At 46.8% G+C, this 24,500-nt stretch overlaps 1 protein-coding gene across 8 annotated transcripts in view; it reads left to right on the top strand.

Moving 5' to 3' along the window:
• The first annotated feature begins 2,459 nt into the window (after positions 1-2,459).
• Positions 2,460-24,500, top strand: part of DIP2A (disco interacting protein 2 homolog A) — a 116,908-nt gene continuing 94,867 nt past the window's right edge. For 3 of the 8 annotated variants that reach the window (XM_043593339.1, XM_043593335.1, XM_043593342.1), the window contains exon 1: positions 2,461-2,761. In XM_043593339.1, the coding sequence (XP_043449274.1) occupies positions 2,671-2,761 (91 nt within the window). In that variant the 5' untranslated portion in view covers positions 2,461-2,670. Of the gene's footprint in view, positions 2,762-24,363; positions 24,443-24,500 lie in introns of all 8 variants that reach the window. The other 5 variants (XM_043593338.1, XM_043593336.1, XM_043593337.1 and 2 more) reach the window with 3 other exon arrangements.

Genomic DNA, 24,500 nt, shown 5'->3' with positions numbered 1-24,500 from the left:
GCACCTACAAGCCAAGGAACACCAAACATAGCCAGAAAGCCCTCAGAAGCTTGGAAGGAGGAATGACAGCTTCTCACAGCTCACAGCTCTCAGAAGGAACCAACCATGCTGTCATCTTTTTTAAAATTTTTTTTTAGTAATCTCTAACCCCAATGTGGGGCTTGAACTCATGACCCCCTAGGACAAGAGTCACATGCTTTTCTGCCTGAGCCAGCCAGGTGCCCCCCTGCTGTCATCTTGTTCTGACTTCTGGCCTCCAGAATTGTAAGACAGTCCATTCCTGGCAAGCCATCCTGTTTGTGTGTCTTTGTTACCGCAGCCCTAGCAAACTACACCGTTCTTTTGAGGGGGAGGGAAATATAATTCCCTTTCCATCTCATGTTTCCAGCTAATATGCCAAAAGATAACCATAATTATATGCCTAGTGTCCAGTAGGTGAGGGGAAGGAATGTTAGGTTAATAGGGAAAGGTAAACCATGTGGGCAGGCTCCAAAGGTTCAAGGTAGTCTGGGGAGTGAAAACCTTTGAGGGTATCTACCCAGATATCAAATACCTCCAACCCCAGCTTTTCCCAACCAAGTCCCCAAATTCAGCATAACATAACTGCCTTGGCTGGGTGTTTACCATCTTTGAGGTATTAATTCCTTGGCCTGGTCTGTATCTTTTTTTTTTTTTTTCAACGTTTGTTTATTTTTGAGAAAGAGCAAGTGGGGGAAGGGCAGAGAGATGGAGAGACTCCCAAGCAGGCTCTGCGTTGTCAGAGCAGAGCCCTACATGGGGCTCGGACTCATGAACCAAACTGTGAGATCATAACCTGAGCCAAAATCAAGAGTCGGACGCTTAACCAACTGAGCCACCCAGGTGCCCCGGACCCGGTCTCTATCATCTCAGTGTAGGAGATGGTTTCTTTATATGCGACCAAAGAGACTCCATGGCTTTCAGCTGTCTGTTGTTTTTCTTAAGAGTACTATAAGGAGTAGCCGTCCGGTTCCATTATCCTTCCTTATAGCGACTATAATGTAAAAGGCTTAATACATCACCCACGTAGTGTTCCATTTTCACTGGTTCACACTCTCACTCTCTCACTTCAAAGCTGGTGAAACATCAACGATCACACCACAGGGGCTGTGCGTGCTCCACCCACCACAAGGGGTGAGTGATGCCACCCATCTCCTCGTGTGCTACTCCTCGTACCAACTGTTGCAGGATGGCTTCTCCACAAGCAGATGCTAGATGGAGTTTGGGTGCAAGATACTTATCTGGTCTCAACACCTGTGAGAGGAAGGGGAGGAAGTAGGGCTGGGCAGAGGAAGTAGAAGCGTCCGAAGGCCAGTCTGGTGTGTTCTGGAACTGAACTGGTATTGCTCACAGAGGTGTCCTGTGTTGGGCCCAAGTGGCCAGATCTTTATAGTCTTGCTTCACTCATTCAGTCCCCAGATGTGGACGGCTCCAGGAAGGATATGACCTTAGGCAAGGTGGAGCCCCATAGCCTGCATTCGCATCCACTACAGTCCACCCTTGCACAGTGCAGATTCACTTCCCTGTATGTATTGGGGGAGCAGCTCCTTCAGGGCTCCTGTGGGTCTCTCAGTTCAGCTCCAGCGAGCTCCCAGGTTCCTAATGTTTTGTTGTTCCCCTGTACCTGTCCTCCCACTTCCTACGGTCACTTCACGGTCTGAAATGGCTGCTGGAGCTCATTCCTGGTCAATAATATACCTTCTACAGCTGTTTTGAAAAGTAAATGAGTTAATACATACAAAGCCCTGGGGGAAATGTCTGGCTCACAAGGGGGCCCCTGTAAATATCTGCTACTCTGAGAGCAGGAACGCAAAGCCAGGGCATTCAAAGTGTGCAGAGGCTGTCCCAGCAAGGCTACTGGGAATCGGTGAAAAGCCCCAACAGTGAAGCTGAAGGGACCGCTTACAGGGCCTGCAGGGTCACACACGAACTGACTGACTGGCTGCTCTCATCCCAGTGGGCAGTGCCTGCGCAGCCGCCGGGGCCCCAGACCCCAAACTCGGAGGAGAGTCCCTGCCTGAGGTCTGAGACTCCAGCCCAGGAAGGAAGCCACCGCGGAATCCAGCGGGTGCTAGACGGACTCAAGCAGCGACTGAGCCCAGGTGACAATCTTGTCTGCCGGCCTCTTCCAATGAGACCCCGCAGTGCCCTCGCTGCATCCTCGGGGCCAATGGGGGCGAGTCTTCGGTGTTGCTGGGCGGGCCGGGGACGCCAAACCCGCCCGCGACCTGCCGCGCAAGCGCACTCTCCCTCCCGCCCTTCTCGCCGCGCACGCGCACTCCATGTAGGGCTTGCCAGGCGGCCGGGAGCGCGCGGGGTGGCCGTGGGTCCCGCGCCCGCGCCCGCGCCCGCGCCCCGCGCCCGCGCCCGCGCCCGCGCCCGCGCCCGCGCCCCGCGCCCGCGCCCGCGCCCGCGCCCGCGCCCCGCGCCCGCGCCCGCGCCCGCGCCGGTGCGCAGCCGCTCGGGCCGCGCCCCTGCCCCGCCGCCTCAGCTCCCCGCCGGGCCGATGCGGGTCGCGGGGCTGAGGGGAGCGAGGTAGGCTTCGCCTGCGCCGCCACCGCCCGGCCCTGGCCCGGCCGGGAACGCGGCCCCAGCCCCCCCACCCCGGGCGCGATCCGGCCTGGTCATCCGCGGGGCGCGGCCAAGCGGGCCATGGCTGACCGCGGGTGTGCGCTGGAGGCGGTGCCGCTGCCCGCCGAGGTGCGGGAGAGCCTGGCGGAGCTGGAGCTGGAGCTGTCGGAAGGTGAGCGGCCCTGCCCCCGGCCCTCACCCGGGACCCCCGACACTGGCCCGGATCCCTCCTTACCCTCACCCCTGACCCCGGGACCTCTGCCCTGCCCTCACCTCGGACCCCGAGACCCCTAGCCCCGGACCCTCTGCCCTCCCCTCACCTCGCACCCCGGGACCCCAGACTCCAGCCCGGATCCCGCCCGGCCCTCACTCCGGACCCCGAGACCCCCGCCCTGCCCTCACCTCAGACCCCGGGACCCCAGTCCCCAGCCCGGATCCCGTCCTGCCCTCACCCCGAGCCCTGAGACCCCTGCCCTTCCCTCACCTCGGACCCCGACACCCCCGCCCTGCCCTCACCTCGGACCCCGGGACCCCAGTCCCCAGCCCGGATCCCGTCCGGCCCTCACCTCGGACCCCGGGACCCTGGCCAGCATCCCGCCCTGCCCTCACGCCCCCACCCCCCCGCCCCGGGACCCCTTCCCAGCCCGGACTCCGGCACCCCCACCTTGCCTTCACCCTGGGACCCCAGACCCCGGCCCGATTCCCTCCCGGCCCTCACCCGGGACCCCGAGACCCCCGTCCTGCCCTCACCTCGGATCCCGGGACCCCAGACTCCAGCCCGGATTCCGCGAGCCCTCACCACGGACCCCGGGAGCCCCTCCCTGCCCTCACCCCAGGACCCCAAGACCCCGACCTGGATCCTGCCTGGCCCTCATCTCGGATCCTGGGGCCCCCTCCCGGCCCTCATCCGGAGATCGGATCCCCCCTTCCTCTGCCCCCAGCCTTTGGGTTTCCGGCGGGTCTCTGTGCCCTGCTGTTTGCGTGGTTTGGCCTAAAGCACGTGAGTCTCGACGGGAATGACCGTTTTTTGTTTTTTGGTTTTTGTTGTTTTTTGTGTCTGTCCAAGCAGTAGGCGGTGTGTATCCAAGGTTTAGGCTGCAGGTCTGAGCTTCCTGAGGGTGGCTGTACCTGGGCAGCTGCTGCTGGCGTGGAGTGTGGACCCGTGAGCCCAACTCCAGCCTTGTGTGTCAGTTTCCTCCGCTGTAGAGCGCGGTTAGAACAGCACCTGAGTCTCCGGATTGTTACGGCTAAAATAACATATGCCAAGCGCCTAACACTTGGAAGGAGGTTGTTGTTGCCCCATTTTCGGAATTTTTAAAAATTAAAAAAAAAAAAAATTCAATAAATGTTTGTTAAAAATAGACTGGAGTGATTCCCCCTCAGAGGTGGGTGGCTTTCCCCGTCTAGACGTTACCTCGTGCCCAAGACTTGTGTCCTGATGTTCTGTTTGGATTCACTGCGGGAAGAGCAAGTTTTTGCCCAGTATCAGGGCAGCCTTGCAGCCTTTGAAGAAAAGCATCTATGTAACTGTTTTCAAAACTTAAATGCATTTTCGGTTTTTACAATCCATTTTTTCCGTAGTCCGGTTATTCTTACTTTAAGTTTCAGGTTGATATGTTTGGCTCAGGTTGGGGTAGGGAAGTTTTGAAACAACCATCTAATAAGTAAATATGTACTTGCTTGGACTAACTCATTTAATCTCCACCGACCTCAGAGTGGTAGGTGGTTATCTTTCTTTTACAGATAATATGGCATCTACCTGCAACTGTTTTGAATTCAGCATTGAAATTTTTTAAGGCTCTATGATATGTGACACTTTTTTTTTTTTTTTTTTTTTTTTTACTGGAAGTGCAATAAGAAGTGGGTGGATTTGAGGGTTCTTTGTGATTAGATGCTCTTGAGAAGTCTGAAAAGCTTGAATTAGGAATGGTTCTGACAGGAAGTACTGTCCTGAATTTGTTACAGCTCTTCATCAAGGGAAAATCGTGTAGATGCAGTTTAGGCTTTACATATTTCAGATGTTTTTGCAGATCACTCCTAATTTCTACTCCAGTGGATTTGTTATTCCCTCAATTCTTGTTTTGTGGTTGTGTGTTTGAGTGCTTTCTAGGGAGTTGACAGACGAGATTGGATCCTCAAGAATTTGGTGATTTGTATGATAGTACAAGTACTTCAATGAAAAAGTGCTTTTTGTCTGTTGAATGTGTTTCTGCCGTCGTCATTTCAGACCTGTGTGGAGGATGGATAGATAAGTAAGGGTATAACATTATATGTAAGTGGGGAGGAACCTGGAAACATAGCTGAAGCTGAGGAAGGTGGGGAACAGAGCGTTCAAAAGAAAGAATGGAGTGAAGCAGCAGCCGGGGAGGCGGGAGCCCTGGCTTGTGTCCCAGCTTCTAGACTGGCTTGACACCTTTCTTTTGGCCCAAATAGGTCAGTGATTATTCGGGCACAGTCATGCTTGGCCCTGCTCCCGGGGTGTTTCCATACCTTTGATGCTGGCTTTTTCAGTTTGTGTTGTGACTGTTGTTGACACAGGGCCTCCCTGTTGGACTTGGAGATGCTTTGTGATAGGGACTGCATCTTAGGCAGACTTTTGGCGTCTTCACACGGTGGCTGGCATCTGGTAAGTGTCCGTGAATCTCCATCCAATAATAACAGCCATGAACTTGGGTTTGGCCTCCTGTATACCTCCCAATTGGTGCCACCTAGTGTCTTGGGGCTATTGCTGCCCAGCTGCTCTAGACACATGGATGGTGGTGTGAAGTTTGTGCTTTGTTTTAGTGGCCTGCGGTGGCTTAGAATGGAAGTTCCTACATAATAGACTACATTTGCTCCACTCCCGTTTCTTTATTCAGGTTAACGCGTCTATTTCAAAGCTTTAACTCTAGTCTGGTTCTTGTTTTATTGCATTCTGTCAATGCAGGGGCCGCAGCCTGGATGCAGGCAAGTGAAAAAGGGGGAAGCTCTGTGTGTGCAGAGGAAGGGACTTCTTCACAAAGCTGTTTTCCTCTTTAAATGTCTTTAATGTCTATAATTTGTGATATAATTCTTCATTTTCTTTTTTTTTTTTTTTTTCAACATTTTTTACTTATTTTTGGGACAGAGAGAGACAGAGCATGAACGGGGGAAGGGCAGAGAGAGAGGGAGACACAGAATCGGAAACAGGCTCCAGGCTCTGAGCCATCAGCCCAGAGCCCGACGCGGGGCTCGAACTCACGGACCGCGAGATCGTGACCTGGCTGAAGTCGGACGCTTAACCGACTGCGCCACCCAGGCGCCCCTAATTCTTCATTTTCAAATGGTAGCCTGACCTTGCCTTTATGTCAGTAAACATGTGTTGTGCTTTGTAAATATTTTGTGGTGTATTAAAGTTCTCATGTCCAAATTCTTTTCACCCATCAAAGCCCAACCCAAATGCCTTCTTATTTGGAGCCTTTCTTGATCATCTCTCATGTGGCTACTTTCTTGCAACTCTCATCGCACTTGCTCCCACTTTTGGAATTCTTGCCACTTTTTGTTTTTTGTATTTGTTATTTGTACATTCAGTGATTGTTGAGTGCGCACTGGACACTAGCTAATGTTTCAGCTGTCAGAGGTCAGGGTTAGCTCTGTTTCTTCATGGATCAGCTTTGCACACGGTTATATTAAAAAGTCGTGCAGATACAGGTGGCAGAGAAGTGAAGCGGTTCCAAGGAAATGTAGGATAGAGCGAGTGAATGAGTGTGTGTGTGTGTGTGTGTGCACGCGTGCACATGCGCATGCAACCCCCCCTCCACACCTCTCTAGCAGTGTTCTCTGCTATCCATTTCCTAGGTTTCCTTTCAGAAGTAATCTGCTGGTGCTTCCTAAACAGTGGTTCACTGACCTCTGGGGGTCTCTGAGGCCCTTTCTGGGGGCCTGTGAGGGAAGACTTTTCGTAATAACTTTTCATAATAACACGAAGATGTCATGGCTGTTTTCTCTGGGTTCGTATTGATAGACCAGCGATGCTGGTACCTTAGCACCAATTGAGGCCAGGGCCCCCAATCATACTGACATCGTTGCTTTCTTCACCAACTCCCCACTTTGACTTAAACATAGCCTGCCTTTTACTGCTGAAGCAATAAACATTAATTTTCTTAAATCTCAACCCTTGAATACTTGTCTTTTTAAGAGTCTGTGTGAGGAAATGAGAGGTGCCACACAGAGAGGTACAGGGCCTGTTTTGAGGAATAGCGGTTGTGTATTTTGAGTTACAAAATGAGCTAATGACTTTTGTCGCAGAATGCTATTTTTGCTTCAGAAAGTGGGTTGTAGATAAACTGTAGTTATTGAGACTTGGATAGTTGATGGACATTTTCTAGAACGTGAATGAAAGAGAACAACAGCTGGCAGAATTTGTGGTCAATGGTACTATTTGTGTTTTTGAACAAAAATTTAAATTTTATAAAACTTATCTGTACCATGAGCATGACAACTTCCTATTACATTAAATACTTTTTGATGAGATCAGTGGCAGTATTAGTGTATTTGATATCATATAGTGAAATGTGTCCACATTAGGAAGATCTACATAATTCTGTGAACCAGTATTTTCTTTTTTCAATGTTTATTTATTTTTGAGAGAGCGCAAGCGGGGTAGGGGTAGAGAGAGGGGGATAAAGGATCCAAAGCAGGCTCTGTGCTGACAGGCTGACGGCAACAAGCCCGATTCGGGGCTTGGATTCATGAACCGTGAGATCATGACCTGCACCAAAGTCGCTCAACTGACTGAGCCACCCAGGAGCCCTGTGAACCGGTGTTTTCTAAATATCAAGGTATCATGTTACAAATTTGTGCATGGGTAAAAGATACAACCATTGGGTTGTAATGTAACAGTAGGAAAAGTTCTGAAAAGTTCATTGATAGGTTTTAGACTCAACATTGCAACTATTCAGTGGGAAACTACCTACCACTTGCCTAGTTTTGGTGGTGTGGTGTCATAGAAGAATGTCCACAATGACCTCAAGAGGCTACCGAAACACCTTTCCCTTTTCCAACACATACGTGTGTGTGAGGCGGGATCTGACTTCAAATGAAGCCACATGTTGCAACAAGATTGGTGTTGATTCTGATAAGAGAATCTATCCAACTGTTTTCTATAAAGCCAGGTACTAAAGGGGTTTGTAAAAGGAAAACAATACCCGTACTCACTGAATGTTTTTGGCTTTGGAAATCTACTACTTTTTATTAAAAATATGTTTATGTTAACATAGCTTATTATAAAAAATTTCAGTGAATTAAATATTTTAAAATTTTTACCGTTTTAATTTCTAATATGGTAAACGTTGATCAGTATAACACATACAAACAAAAACTCTCCGGAGTCCTCAGTAATTTTTAAGAGCGTGAAGGGGTCCTGAGCCTAAAACCTTTGAGCAGTGCCAGTCCGTGCAACTCTAACAGAGTTTTTAAGGAAATACCAGATGCCATTATCTTTTTCTTTATACTTTTTGTAACATATTTTTTAGCTTTTTCCTGGTGTAAGAAGGATTTCTGGTTGTATATGTAAAGTCAGTCAGATCTTTCAATTCATAAAACGTGTGAAAATCTCTAAAAATAATACTTAAAATTTTTTTACTGTAAAAATTATACCTTGTATGATTCAGGAATATTTCCTTTAGAATTTTTTTCTATTTGTAGTGAATCATTCTAGCACAGTTGTCTGTTTACAGTTTTTTTTTCTTGGGGCGCCTGGGTGGCTCAGTCGGTTGGGTGTCCGACTTCGGCTCAGGTCATGGTCTTATTTATGGCTTGTGGATTCGAGCCCCGTGTCAGGCTCTGTGCTGATAGCTTAGAGCCTGGAGCCTGCTTTGGATTGTGTGTCTCCCTCTCTCTCTGCCCCTTCCCTGCTTGCACTCTGTCTTTCTGTCTCTCTGTCTCTCTCAAAAATAAATAAACATTAAAAATATATATACATGTATGAATTTTCTTCTTAGAGAATTTTGATTTATAAATTTTTAAAAGAATATCAGTACTATGATTTCAGTTTAAAACAATTTTTTTTTTAACATTTATTCATCTTTGAGAGACAGAGACAGAGCGTGAGTGGGGGAGGGGCAGAGAGCGAGGGAGACACAGAATCTGAAGCAGGCTCTAGGCTCTGAGCTGTCAGCACAGAGCCCGATGCGGGACCCGAACTCACTGACTGTGAGATCATGACCTGAGGCCGAAGTTGGACGCTTAACCGACTGAGCCACCCAGGCGCCCCTGATTTCAGTTTTAATATCCTAAAACTTTGCACATTTCATTGCCAACTATTCTGTACTGTTGAATTCCTGCCTTTGTTTTAGGACTTAAGTTTAAACTTCACTTTCTCTTTGGAGTTCTGCCTTCCTCTAAGAAACACCACCCACCCTTCTCCAGTTAGGTGCCTACTCTTCTGTGTCCCCGTAGCACTCATTGTGTCCCTGTCGTAGGATTTATCACACTGTTGTATTTGTTTGCTTGTTTTTCTTTGCTACGTCATAGGGAACACTTCAAGAGGAGGTTTTGGTCTGTTCATCTTTATGTCCTCAGTACCTAGCATATTTTAGGCGTTTTAATGAATGATTATTTAATTAATAAAAGGGCAAAAACTACACATGGTATTTATTTTCAGTTTTATTTAATTTTTTATTTCAATTTTTATTTTAAGTAGGCTCCATACCCAATGTAGAGCTAGAACTCATGACCCTGAGATCAAGAGTTGCATGCTCCACTGATGAAGCCAATCAGGCACCCCATTTTCAGTTTTGTTTTGTTTTGTTTCACAGTTTGTTTTTTTTTTTTTTTTTTTGGAGAGAGGGCACACGTGTGTGTGAGTGGGGGAGGCGCAGGGGGGAGGGAGAGAGAGAAAGAGAGAGAGAGAGAGACAGAGAGAGAGACAGAGAGAGAGAGACAGAGAGAGACAGAGAGAATCTTAAGCAGGCTCCACACCCAGCATGGAGCCCAATGGGGCCTCAGTTTTATGGCTGTGAGGTCATGACCTGAACCAAAACCAAGAGTCAGATGCTCAACTGACTGCGCCACCTAGGCACCCTCCTATTTTTTATTTTATTTTATTTTATTTTATTTTATTTTATTTTATTTTATTTTATTTTATTTTAATGTTTATTTTTAAGAGAGAGAGAGACAGCGTGAGATGGGGAGGGACAGAGAGAGAGGGAGACACAGAATCTGAAGCAGGCTCTAGGCTCTGAGCTGTCAGCACAGAGCCTGATGCGGGGCTCGAGCTCAGGGACCTCGAGATCATGACCTGAGCTGAGGTTGATGCTTAACTAACTGAGCCACCCAGTCACCCCCTCCTATTTTCAATTTGAAATCAAGAATCATCTGTGGTTGACTGAATACTTAGCTTTTTGTCAATAGTTTTTCAGATTCAGTGAAGCCATCCGTCAGCAGGACAGACCTGTGCCTCAGGGAGCCATTGAACCAGAATTTGGTCTTTGTTGCCTAAACTACCAGGAAGAAACTACCAGTGGAGTCCCTGCTGATGTGAGGCTCAAGTCTCAAGTGTGATCTAGTAGGTTGTTCTGAGCCCCACAGTGGCCGTATCCACCTGTGGCCTCACCTCTGGGTTGTGGGTCCACACCAGCTTCACGCTGAGCCCCACTTCCATTGCAGGAATACAAAAGCAGGCTCCTTCCTGGAAGCCTGAGGCTTCTGCTGGGGACTTTGGCTCCAGGATTCCACACTGGACTGAAACTTTCTTAGAGCTGTGTGGAGTCTAAGACTTTTTCTACCCACTCTGCCTTCCTTTCCTCTCCCCTCTGCAAGGGATCACCTGCATCTTGTCAGACAACTTTCTGGCCTCCTCTGGCTCCCTCCTTCACCTGCACTTCCCACGTAAATCGCTTGCATGTCTCTTGCATGTCTATCCTGTCTTAGCATCTGCTTCTCAGAGGCCCTAAACTGCCATCGGGGCTCTCTGGTCTAGACCCAGGTTGAAAGGCTGATTTATCTGGTGGTGTTGGTTTGCGTGTCTATCTCCCTTATCAATGGTCTGCACTCCGAGACTGTACCTGTCACATAGTTGTTGGTCAGTGTGTATTGAATTGAATTGTTCACTCTTCTCAGGACCCTCTTGCCTGTGGCTGATTCTGGTTTAGTGGTCCTTCACGATACTTCATGAGAGCTGGGGCCGAACCTGCCTTGTTGTCCTCTGTGTCCCTGGCACCAGAGCCGCTGCCATGTCATCCACGTCCACTGACCTACATAAACCCAGGCTCTGCTGTAAAGAAAGCCAACAACTGGGACTTGGGGATGTGGTTTTAGACCAGTGGTCAGAAAACACCTCTGGGCAGGTGCCTCCACGTGACTGGGGAGGGAGCATCCCAACCAGTTGGGCGATGAGAAGGTGGGCGGCTTGAAGGAGATTGGCCTGAAACGCCGCCTGAGCCTAGGCCCCCTGAGCCTAGGCCGAGCCTGGGGATCTACTGGTTTCTACTTTAAGTGTGATGAGTGGCCCCTGGAGCTTCTGCTGCTTTGACGGTTTATGTCCTTGAAGACTCACCAGCTGTGGTGTCAGGAATGGATTGCAGGGAGGCAAGAGTGAGCTGGGTTCAGATCACTTAGGAGGCAGGCGCTGCTGCCTGAGAAATGGCAGCCGTTGTGGGGCGAGAAGCCACTGGGCCCGAAAGAGAAATGGAAGGAATTGGCTGACGGGCGCCGGTGGGGAAGGCGGCAAGGAGTCAAGACGTGAGTACTGGGCTTCGGTTTGAGGTGCTGCCCGCACGCACGGGGGCGAGATGGGGAAGAGAAAGAAGGGTGACTGGATTTGAGGGAAAACGCACTTGTTCATTGATTCAAGGAAGAACTGGTCAGAATGCGCTCACCATGACAACAGTGACGCCAGCTGGTTGGCTTGTTTCGCTGTTTCAAGATGACTTTGAGGAATGCATTCACTACTGCGGACAGGACACGTTCATTAAATGCTTCATTCATGTGACAGGTACTGAGAGGATCACAAATTTGGTATGCTGATGCTAGAGCCCCTTCCCTGTGAGTTCTATGGGCGTTTGTGCCTGACCTATTCCTGACTACTAATTAAGAGCTGGTTCTATTGAAGATTGACCAGTGGTACTGAAAACCCACCTCCCTTGTGTGACTCTAGCATTGGAGCACTTACTGTAAGGAGGTTCTTCCAGAGAATGTTGTCCCAAGTGTCTGCCCCGCTCAGTCGTCACAAGGACCTTGAAGAGAATGGCATTGCCATCCTGCTCAGTGCTGGCTGGGTCTGGAGTGGGACCCTTTCTTGGCCGGCTGCCTGTGCCTTTCTCACACGAGGCACTTGTTGGCAGCCTCGAGGACAGCCTTCTTGGGGAGGGCCACCTGGCCTCGCTCCCCAGGGCAGGCCTTCTGCTGAGGTATGGGGCATGTGGGGTCTGGGTCGTGCTTTCTGAGGAGCCACTATTGGTCATTTAGCTCCTTCTCTCTTGAGACCTTTAGTCTCACAAAGTGGGGTAAATATGCCTCCAGGACTTAGAAGTTTGAAAAGAGACTGGAGTGGGGGCCCTGGTCTGTGTGAATGAAGAGTCTCTGCCTGGTGAAATGTCCCCATGGAAATATGAGCCTTGGGGAGCAGTGTCACACCGTGCCCCATAGTTGGCACCCACATTTCACGTCGTGTGTCCCCAGTGAATGTTAGCCAGCATGTTGCTGCCGTGCCCATCTCATCATCAGGGTCTAGGTTGAACGGTCCATTGTTTTAGTTAAAAAGTAAGAAAATAGTTGTAATTTTTGAAAATACATCTTTATTTCATCTTTTAATGTGTTGTTTTGCCTGATGCAAACAACATTTATTTAAAATAAAAACAGGGATGCCTGGGTGGCTTAGTCGGTTGAGCGTCCAACTTCGGCTCAGGTCATGAGCTCACGGTGCATGGGTTTGCACCCCGCGTTGGGCTCTGTGCTGACGGCTCAGAGTCTGGAGCCTGCTTCGGATTCTGTGTCTCCTCTCTCTGCCCCTCCCCCACTCGCACTCTGTCTCTTTCTGTCTTTCAAAAATGAATGTCAAAATAATAATAATAAAGTAAGAACGAATTCATACCAAGTATTTGGTTACTGTACCATGACCTACCTGGAGAAAGGGTAGGAACAAAGTAAGATTAAGTTACTTTATTCTGCTCTGCTAGTAAATCTTTTTTTTAAAGTTTATTTATTATGAGAGAGGGAGGGAGAGAGGGCACACATGTGAATGGGGAAGGGGCAGAGAGAGAGAGAGAGAGAGAGAGAAAGAGCGCAGGAGCAGGGGAGGGGCAGAGAGAGGAGAGGGAGAATCCCAAGCAGGCTCCACACTGTCAGCTGAAAGCCTGATGTGGGGCTCAGTCTCACAAACCACGAGATCGTGACCTGAGCCTAGATCAAGAGTTGGGCGCTCAGTCGACCGAGCCACCCTGGCATCCCTGCTAGTAAACCCTTTAAAAGTAATTCTCGCCGGGATGCCTGGCCGGTTCAGTTAGTCGAGCATGCTACTCTTAATCTTAATGAGTTTGAGCCCCATGTTGGGTGTACAGATTACTAAAAAAAAAAAAATAAAAAAAAATAATAGAGGCATCTGAGTGACTCAGTTGAGCTTTCGACTCTTGATTTTGGCTCAGGTCACGATCCTAGGGTCTTAGTATCAAGCCCTGCATTGGGCTCTGTCTGAGCATAGGGCCTGCTGGGGATTCTTTCTCTCACTGCCCCTCTCCCCTGCTCACGCTCTCTCTCTCTTTCTCAAGTAATAATAATAATAATAATAATAATAATAATAAAAACTAATTCTTGCTATAGCATTTTGTTTGCAATGAAGTTGCTTCTGAGTAAGAATAACATAATCTTTGTGGGTCAGTCTTTGCAGAAAAGATTATGTAACATTTCTGATATTGCCCTTGTCTATTAAAAAGACTAGGAAATTATATGCTACACAGCAAAGAAAAACCTGTGTAATCAGTAAAAGACACAACACCTAAAAATAGTTGCCTCTGTCATTTATTGATAATCATTTTGAGTGATGTACCCAAATTCCCTCTTCCTTTTTCACACAGGAGATGAATGGCTTCTGTTTTTAAGACTTCCTGGATTTTTGAGGCAGTACCTCAGATAATCACTGGGGGACAATAATCACGTAGGGGTTTCCTTTCAGACTTTGGCTTTGTGTTATTCAGCTTTAAGGAAAGAATAGAATCCCGTTCCTTCAGTTTATACTGACTGTGACTTGAGATTACCATTTTGGAAATAGCGGAGAAAGATCTTTTATTTCTTTTCAGATTTCAGAACTTTTTCTCCAGGATCTTTGATAAAAGACCTTTAAATTGAGTATCTGAAATGTGAAAGGACACACTCATGTTTGTTGAAGCAGGTAAGTAACTCCAAAAAGCCTATCGTAGAAAGTTCCTATGTAACTCCTGGGCTTTGTTTCTTCCTTTGGTTATCTCTGAGGATGGAGGCTAAGGATTAGCCCTTTTCAGGGAACACGAAAATTAGGATATTTTAGAGATAAAGGTTTTAGAAATGAGATATTCTAGCCTTATTAGTAAGTAATCTTGGTTTCATGGGCTGAATTGTGTCTGCCCAAATTCCTTTGTTGAAGCCCAACACCCCCTTGTGACAGTATCTGGAGACAGGGCCTCTAAGGAGGTGATTAAGGTTAAATCAGGTCATAGGGTGGGCCTGGTCCAGCAGGACTGGGGTCCTACTAGAGGAGGGGATACCAGGAGCACTTGCACACAGAGAAAAAGCCACATGAGGACAGGTGAGAAGGTGGCTGTCTGCAAGCTATGGAGACAGGCCTCAGGAAGAACCAAACCTGCTGGTTCTCTGAGCTCAGACTTCTAGCCTTAAGAACGATGCTAAAATAACTTCTTGATGATTAAGCCCCCTGGCTGTGCTATTTCGTTCTGGCCACCAAGCTGACTCTGTGTGTCATCGTGTCATTCAACAGTATTCAACAGACTGAGTGCCAAGATGCTCATGACCTAGTGAGGGTGGAAAGACACATAAACAGTGGCAGTATTGTGAAATGGGTATGGGACTCATTTGGGGGTAGCTGTCCACACTGGGCGACACTGGGATCATGACCTGAGCCGAAGCCAACAGTTGGATGCTCAACCTACTGAGCCACCCAGGTGCCCCTGCAGCTTTTTATTTTGAAAGCATGTGTGCAGAGGGTGTAGTAGGAGGACAGGGAAGAACATGCTAGACAAAGGAAGATGAGCCAAAGCTGAGGTGGGCTGGAGTATTTCCAGACTATGCTCCCCAGGCAGATGGGTAGAGAGAGCAGGGTGGGAAAGGCAGGGGTTTGGCTTATAGGAGGATTTATGCATCCTGGTAAGGAACCTGGACTGGGCCCTCTGGAGTCTTGACCAGTGTTGAAAGAAACTCAAATGCTTCCTGCAGCCGGGTGGGTGTTGTGGATGTGTGAGGTGAGTAGGACTGAGACAGGTACCTGTCAGCTCTAGAATTTTCTGTGGTGTTGGAAAGGTTGAGTGCTGCAGCCACTGTAGCCATTACCTCTGTGGTAGCCACTAGTCATACGGGGGACTGGGAAACTGAAAAGTCAATTTAATGTACTTTTAATTCATTAAAATTTAAATTAAAAGTTTTTTTAATGTTTATTTTTGAGAGAAAGAGAGAGAGCGCGCAAGTGGGGGAAGGGCCGAGAGAGAGGGAGACATAGAATCCAGAGCAGACTCCAGGCTCTGAGCTGTCAGCACAGAGCCCGATGTGGGGCTCAAACCCCCAGACCTTGTGATTGTTGGCTCAGGTCATGATGTCAAGGTCTGTGGGTTTGAGCCCCGCATCGGGCTGTCTGCTGTCAGCATACAGCCTGCTTTGGATCCTCTGTCTCCCTAGCTCTTGTCCCCTCCCCACACTCGTGTGCACTCTCTCTCCCTCAAAGAAAAATTGTAAACTTAAATTTTTAAAATACTCCCATAAAATTAGGAAGACAATAAAGATCTAGTTATCTAACATCTATTGATATTACGATTGGTAAGGAGGAGACAAAACTATTTGTAAACTGTAAGTTTACTTACACAAAACAGTCCCAGAGAATTGGTGAAGCGTCAGAATTAACAAGGCTGCCAAAGTGCTGGGTGCAGTTCCACCCCAGGGAATCAGTAACGTGTTTTCACACCACAAGTAACTGGTTTGAAGGAATCAGCTGAAAAAAACCCACCCTTTCACAATAGCCACAAAATAAGCTGGTGCCCAGGAATGTCCAACAAGAGATGTGTCAGCTGTCATTTGGAAATTCACAGCATATTACTGAGGACTTTTAGCAGACCAGAAGTAGGAGAGTGGAAAGTATCATACCATGTTTTGGGGTAGGGAAGGACCCTCAGTAGTGTAGGTATGCCTATCGTCCCTGAATTTGTCTATATATTGTCTGACCCTAGAGTTTATAAAAGAGTAAACTTCCCAGAAGAGTTGAGACATTTTTCAAGTGGGAAGAAAAGAACAAAGGTCAGGCTCATTCCCTACGAGATGACCAAGAGTAATTTTAAAACTGTGACAATAGAGGCTCCTGGGTGGCTCAGTCGGTTGAGCAGTTGAACGACCAACTGTAGATTTCAGCTCACATCATGATCTCATGGCCCGTGAGGTCAAGCTTGGGATTCTCTCTCCCTCCTTCTCTCTCTGCTCCTCTCCTGTTCTCTCTCTCTCTCTCAATAAATTAAATAAATAAATAAATAAATAAATAAATAAATAAATAAATAAATAAACTTAAACACTGTGGCAATGAATAAATAAAGATGGAGTATTGAGTTATGTGGGGATAGACAAACCGACCGCTGGGATAGATTAGAATCCTCAGGTTCAGAGAAGCACTATCTGAACGTGGTGGCAGTGCACTTCAGTGTGGACAGAGGTTTTAGTAAGTAGCGCTGGAACAGCAGCAGCTTTCACAGCCCCAGTGCCTGCTGGCTGCTGTATCTGACAGCACAGCAGAGTGTATGCTCTGCGAAGACATTCTGTTGAAAAGAAGTAAACAGCTTTCTACCCCTGTACTTGACAATGGGGAGAAAATGGGAAATATTGAAATATGATACATGTGTGCTTTCAGGAACCCGTGAAATCTTAGAATCAGATGGCCAATTTTCCGTTTTGATAAAAGGGCTAAGGGGATGGCTATTCTCAGGTGCTTTATTTTAAGTGGGTCTTCCTTAACAAATGATAGAGTCGGTAGTTCTTTTTTTTTTTTTTTTTTAAAGGCATTAAGCAGCAATTGAAATATTCCTGTGTGACCTTTCTCTGTCTCTGTCTTTCTGTCTCTCCTCCCTTTCTCACTTGGTGATTGAGAATGTTTTCTGGCAGCATGGAGAGAGTGGGTTGGCGGAGCACAAAATTGGGAGCAGAACACTTAAAGAGCACGTTGTAGTGATCTGGGGCAAGAGATGATGGGCTGTGGAATGGAGACAGTGGTCTGAGGTAGAATCCACAGGTTTCGGTGTAAAGAAGGGGACGTCAGAGGGGAGTCTAGGGAGACTCCTGAGTTTCCCAAATGGGTGACTGAGAAATGATGGAACTGTTCACAAAGAACAGGACTCGGAGAGAACATGTCCATTTCATACCTGTGGAGTGTGGGGTGACCAGGGGGCATTTGGATGTGCGGGACTGGTACTTTCTAGAAAGGCTTGTCCAAAAGTAGAAATTTGGAAGTCAGTGGCAGTAAATCATGATTGAAGTGAATACGATGACCCCGTAGGGAGAACTGAGTCATGCAGAGAGGCCCTAGGACAAAACCCTGGGGAACCCAAACCCATAAAGGAAAGGCAGAGACAGGAGGCCACAGGGGAGACTGAAGAAGGTGCCACAGCAGGAGCAGGAGGGACGAGAGTATGGGCAGAGGCAGGAGAGGGTTTCCACATGGGAAGCATTTGTGGGAATGGAGTTGTGCTGGGTTGATGCTCATGAACATGATGAGGTAATGCTAACTCTCCTCTCCCAAATCTCATTGAAATGGCAGAAATTTTAAAAACTAAAAAGAAGTGGACAGCAGTCTAGATTCTGGAAAGTCAGAAAGGTAGATCAGAACGGCGAGCACCATCTGGGTAGGGAAGATAGGAATGAGGCAGAGTAGTAACAGATGGACAGTGTGTCCTTTGAACTGAGCCGGGGAGGGACAGTCATGGGAGATGGTGGTGTAGAGAGGATGGTGTAGAGAGTTTTCAGGAGTGTTCCCGAATCTGCCATCCCCTTGGGAGGGCGGCCAGCTATATGGGGGTAGAGGGGTGCGCCTGGAAGGCAGGCACCACCCCCCACCCCAAACCCAGCCTCAGCCAGAGCAGACTCTCCACTTAGACTCCTCGGGAGAGCTCACCTGAGGAGAAGGTGTGCAGCTGAAAAGTTAGGAGATGCCAGAGTGGACGATGTATAACTTCCCCTTCCAGCTGCAGGAGCAGCATTCCAAGTTCTGATCGTGAGTGTCCAACAAGTATCACATCATAGTGTGACTTTATCTCACCTAGTAATGTTTAAAAGCATTCTTGCATTAAATGTCTGCTATGTTTATTTTTTTATTTTTAATTTTTTTAAAACAGCAGTCCGAGCAAATCTTTTATTATGTCATTTAAAAAAAAATTTTTTTTAACGTTGATTCATTTTTGAGAGACAGAGACAGAGCATGAGCAGGGAAGGGGCAGAGAGAGGAAGACAGAGAATCCAAAGCAGGCTCCAGGCTCTGAGCTGTCAGCACAGAGCCCGACGTGGGGCTCAAACTCACGAACCGCAAGATCATAACCTGAGCTGAAGTCAGATGCTCAACCGACTGAGCCACCCAGGCGCCCCTATTATGTCATTTTTTTTAAAAAAAGTAATTTCTACACTCAGTGTGGGGCTTGAACTCACAACTCTGAGGTCAAGAGTCAGGTGTTACACCGGGCAAGCTGGGTGAGCCAGCCTTGCTGTTTTTAAAAGGTTTATTATCTGTTTACACATTTATGTAATACAGACTTGTTAGGCAAGAGCCATATTTTTATGGAAAAATCTTATCCTTCTCTGTGATGTTGCTGTCTGTTTACTTGATTGTCTTAGATGCATGTTCAGCTAAATGAGATTATTTATTTATTAAAAAAAATTTTTTTAATGTTTATTTTTGAGAGAGAGACAGAGAGAGACAGAGACAGAGAGAGAGAAGAGAGAGAGAGGCAGGGAGGGGCAGAGAGAAAGGGAGATACAGAATCCGAAGCAGGCTCCAGGCTCTGAGCTGTCAGCACAGGAGCCTGATACGGGACTCAAACTCAAGGTGAGATCATGACCTGGGCCCAAGTTGGACATTTAACCGACTGAGCCACCCAGGCACCCGTAAATGAGATAAGCTATTGAGGACTGGAGAGAGTATATGGCAGACACTTGCATGGAGCGACGACTCTGACCTTGGGGAAGAGCAACGTGGCCAGCCGCAAAATCCAGTCTGAAGGTCTTTTAAGAGTCAGAGACTGTTGAATGTGGATGACCACTTCTTGTTTAATTTTCTTTCTAATTTTGAATATTTCAAACATACAGAAAAGTTGACAGAATCATGGTATGCACACCCATGTACCTGCTGCTTGATTTTTCAAAAAATGAAGATTTTTGTCATATTAGCTTCAGATTTTTTTTTTCCTTTTATTTATTTATTTATTTATTTTTTTTCTGAAATTTATTGACAAATTGGTTTCCATACAACACCCAGTGCTCATCCCAAAAGGTGCCCTCCTCAATACCCATCACCCACCCTCTCCTCCCTCCCACCCCCCATCAACCCTCAGTTTGTTCTCAGTTTTTAACAGTCTCTTGGCTCTCTCCCATTCTAACCTCTTTTTTTTTTTTTTCCTTCCCCTCCCCCATGGGTTCCTGTTAAGTTTCTCAGGATCCACATAAGAGTGAGACCATATGGTATCTGTCTTTCTCTGTATGGCTTATTTCACTTGGCATCACACTCTCCAGTTCCATCCACGTTGCTACAAAAGGCCATATTTCATTTTTTCTCATTGCCATGTAATATTCCATTGTGTATATAAACCACAATTTCTTTATCCATTCATCAGTTGATGGACATTTAGGCTCTTTCCATAATTTAGCTTCAGATTTTTTACAAAGAACCATTAAGAGGGTGTGGAAGCCACACTCATGCTGATTCTATTCCCCTCCTGCTAGCTTCTCTCCTGCACTTGGTGTTTTTATTTTACCGCATTTCCATATATCCTTGAGCAATCTATGGTGCTATTTTGCATGTTTTAAATGATCTGTATGAGTCCTTCTGAAACTTGCTTTTAATCTCAACACTATGTTTTTAGAATTATGGCAATGATTATGTTAATACAGGTAACTGACTCATTCTAACTAACTGCTTTCTGGCGTTGTTTTATATGATTATACCATGGTGTATCAATTTTTTCCCCGAGTATATGTTTTTTAAATTAGTAAACTATTTTTAGAGCAGTTCACAGCGAAACTGAGTGGCAAGTGCAGAGAACCCATACGCTGCTTGTCCTCCACACAGTGCACAGCCTCCCCCATTTTGACCACCCCACAGAGTGTACAATTGTTCTGTCATTGAATGTGCACCGACACGTCATCACCCAGGCTCCCTGAGTTTCCTTCTGGTGTTGTAGACCCTGTAGGTTGTGACATATGTTTAGTGACATATATCCACCACTTATCATGCAGTCCTGAGTGTGTTTTTTGAAAGAAATGGAGGATGAACTGTCTGCACATTGGCACTGGCACTGCCCCATAGTCCACGTGGAGAAGGGTCCCCGGGGAAGGCGTCAAGGCCTCGGTCTAGGAGCTCAGATGCAAGCCAGCATGGGGAAGAGCTCGGGAAAAGAGGGCAATGGAGAGTGCCTTCAGACCTGGCCAGGCCCGGAGGGTGGCGGTTGGCAGACGGTATAGGGGTCGAAGTGGACTCAGTGCTGGAGTAAGTGGGTCCAGGGTGGATCAAGGCAGGCTTGCTCTGCATCCGACTATCAGCCTGTTCTGGCCACAGCTTCTGTCGTATTCCGTGGGTCGATGTGCTCCTGCTAGACCACAGTCGTACAGTTTCTCTGTGTGGCCGCTTTGTTAGGGTAGATCTGGCATTGTGGACCTGGAGATGTTTGCTCTTCCCAAAGTGGCTCGAGGAGTACACGTGTTCCTCTTCCGAAGGGCATAGCAGTTTTAAAGATTCGTGCATATTTTTTATTGGTCACACATTGTAATGCATTTATTGGTGGTACCCCCCCACCCCATCATGTCCTAATAGTTGGAACCTGTGAACATTACTATATTTGGAAAAAGAGTCTTTGCAGATATGACTAACTTGATCTTGAGATGAGTTACCTGGATTTTTTTGGATGGAAATGACATACCATCAAAAGTGTCTTTTGAAAATTTTTTTTTTATGTTTTTATTTTTGAGACAGAGAGAGAGAGACCGTGAGAGTGGGGGAGGGGCAGAGAGAGACGGGAGACAGAATCCGAAGCAGGCTCCAGGCTCTGAGCTGTCAGTGCAGAGCCCGACGTGGGGCTCAAACTCACAAACCGCAAGATCATGACCTGGGCCGAAGTCAGATGCCCAACTGACTAAGCCACCCAGGCACCCCTCAAAAGTGTCTTTAGAAGAGAGAGGCAGAGGGGGATTGGATGCACACAGAGGAGGAGAGGCGGATGGGCTTCAAGGCAGAGACTGGAGTGATGTGGCCCCAACTCAGGGCATGCTGGCATTCAAGCTGGAAGAGTCTTAAGTCTTAAGCTGGGAGACTTCTCTCCCGGAGTCTTAAGAGGTAGTGTGGCTCTTTTGTCACCTTCATTTGGGCTCAGTGAAACTGATTTTGGACTTCTGACCTCCAGAACTGTGAGTGAGTGAATTTTTCTTATTTTAAGCCACCACCAAGTTTGTGGTAATTTGTTATAGCGGCTTCAGTAATGAATCCACTCACCTCAAGGTCTGCAATATACTTAGGGGAGAGAATATTTTCTTTTACTATTTGTTCCTTATTACCTCTTTGTGAATTGTATTGCAGGTCATTTTTGTTTTTTCCTTTATGGTTAGTAATCTTTGTGTCATATTTAAGAGTTCTTTCCCTACCTCATGGTCATGAAGATATTTTTTTATATTATTTTTAAGAGCTTTATTGATCTTTCACATTTAGATGCATAATCTACCTGGAGTTGAGTTTTGTGAGAAAAGAGTCATTTCATTTCTGTTTCGTGTGGATATTCAGTTGACCCAGCACATTTATGGAAAAGGCCATCTTTTCCCCACTGCTTTCCACTGATTGCTGCTCCGTTGCTCTCCTTGTTCATTTTAGCCTTCCTGCCTCTCTGTACTGTAGCGTAACGGTGAGGCTCCGTGTCTGGGAAAGTCTGCCCCTTTTAGTTTTCAAGTTTGATTTGCTGATCTTGGCCCTTTGCATTTTCCATGTACGTTTTAGCATCAGCCTGTCTATTTCTACACACACACACACACACACACACACACACACACCCTGCAAGAGTTTTAATTATAATTACTCAGACTCTAAGGATCTATTTGGACAGAAATGATATCTTTACAGTATTGAGTGCTCAGATTCACAGATGTGCTATATCCCTTCATTTCTTTAGCTCTTTTAAACTCTACCTCAACAGTGCTTTTAGTTTCTGTTTAGTAGTCTTATGTATCTTTTGTGAAATTTATTCCTGGATTTGGGATACAGTATTTTTCAGGCATAGAATTAACTTAAAACAATTTTTTTTAAATGTTTATTTATTTCTGAGAGAGAGAGAGAAACAGAGTGAGCGGGGAAAGGGCAGAGAGAGAGGGAGACACAGAATCGGAAGCAGGTTCCGGGCTCTAAGCTGTCAGCACAGAGCCCAACGTGGGGCTCGAACTCACAAGCCGTGAGATCATGACCTGAGCCAAAGTCGGATGCTTAACCAACTAAGCCACCCAGGCACACCGCCCTCCCCCCCAACTTTTTTTTTTTTTAAACACAATCTTGCTTTTTAATTCCTTGAACATGTTGATTATGGTTGTTTTAAAACTCCATTATGTGGCTTTCTTGTCTGTATCTTCCTATTATCTATTGGTTTTCATGGCTTGTAGTCACAGCTTCCTGTTGTCTATAGGCCAGAGACACTGTAGGCGTAGCAATGATTTGTGACTCTAGATGTTTCTGTGTTTCTGCATAAAGGGTTTACTTTTGCTTCTTGCACGTGAATGGGATGGGGTGTGTACAGTCCAAGATCACGTTAATCCAGATATGGAGAGAATGATTTGAAACTAGCTCTTGACCCTGTGAAGGCTACTCTTATTTCCAGTTCATACCCAAGAGTGTGGTCTCTCCAAATCTCAAATGACCGAGTGTTTGTGGGCCTCCTCCTCCTTGGCGAGTGCTCAGTTCCGTGAGTCTGTCAAAGCTCTGCTTAGCTTAGCCACTTGGTTGCTACTTTTTAAATTGTCAGACCCCTCCAGGGGAAAAGTTGGCCTCCAGTTCTTCACTTCTTTGTTAGTGCTTTGGTGTCTTCCAACAGTTTTTAAAAACATTTTTTAATTCAGTCTTTCTTGTTGTTTTCATTGGGAAAGTTGGTTTGAGCCCCCGTCTGCCACTGCCATTAAATAGAATTCGTGTGTGTGTGTGTGTGTGTGTGTGTGTGTGTATAAATGTAAATATACATACAAATATATATATATTTTGAGTTTAATCAACTTATTTTCTGTAGTTTATTAAAAACTTTACAGAGAGAAAAGAAAATAATATTTATTAAACAACACCTGGAAAGCTTGTTTTTAATCACATACGAGAGAATAGACACTCCATCCCTACTATGGAAACATATTTAATGAATGCTCTTCAACGTTGACCATAAATAATTTAAACTCTGCAGTCAGGTTCTGCTGTTGTGCACTAGATCTGTGTATTTAAGACTATTGTTTAGGAAACTTTTAAGACTTGCAGTGTGAAATTCCCACCTGCTTATATTGAGTTCAGGAACCACTATTAACCAACACATGGTACCAACAAACAAAATATTAATCTTTAGGTTTTCTAACAGATTTTCCCTACCTCTTTTCCTGGGTCACAGGCTCTGGCCTGCCTGGTTTTCTTTGTAGAGGTCTGTCTGGAAGTTCTACAGTGATCAGGTGTGGAGCCCTGTGTGCCTACCATCCCTCTTTTTGTTGCTTCTTTGCCTTCTTCCCTTTGGTCACTTCCAGCAGGTGGTGTCCAGTCCAGCAGCAGTTGTGAACATGCACAGCTGTGATAGCACAGATATCCCTGCCTTGGGAGCTTGAGTAGGCATGTATGGACTGGACTGGGCCGCAGTAGACTCTTGGACCCCTTCTTTGGGGACACAGTAGGGGCCAATACCCTTTCTAAAGGAATGAACACTGTCTAGCTCACTTGGGTCCAAGGTCTCTGGTAAGCATCTGATCTCTGGTTGGCGCTGAACTTGAAGTGGTCAAGGCAGCCTACTGAAGGGCCGTTTGGGCCAGATTGGATTCTGCCTGGGCTCTGAGGCTCCTGCCTATTGTGCCCTGCCCTGAACGGCTGCTCCTTCCTCGGTCACACTTGGTCTGTATCGATTACCCAGCTGCTGCCTGCCTGAAGCACTTTTTTATGTCAGATGTTCCTCTCAGGCTTTGGGGCTCTGATTTGTAACTGGTGACTTCTCTTTTGCCTACCTCACAGGTAGGTACCTGAGGAAAGTTCTAGTGGGGGCACCCCTTGCCTGTCTCGCCATCCCTTCTGTCCCTGTAGCCCCTCCTATGGTACACATGTATTTGTTCGTTTTTTAATTTTTAATTAGCATACAGTCGAGTAGATTTTTTTCTTTTCATGTACAGCTCTGTGAATCTTCACACCCTACAGATTCATGTCAACCACCATGATAATCAGGATACAGAACAGCTCCATCACCCCCAGGTATGCCTCATGCTATCCCTATTCAGTCACCCCTTCCCACCCTTAATGCCTAGTAACC

The sequence above is a fragment of the Prionailurus bengalensis genome, chromosome C2 (assembly GCF_016509475.1).
Source record: "Prionailurus bengalensis isolate Pbe53 chromosome C2, Fcat_Pben_1.1_paternal_pri, whole genome shotgun sequence".
Classification (NCBI taxonomy): Eukaryota; Metazoa; Chordata; class Mammalia; order Carnivora; family Felidae; genus Prionailurus; species Prionailurus bengalensis.
This window is presented reverse-complemented; position numbering and strand designations above follow the sequence as displayed.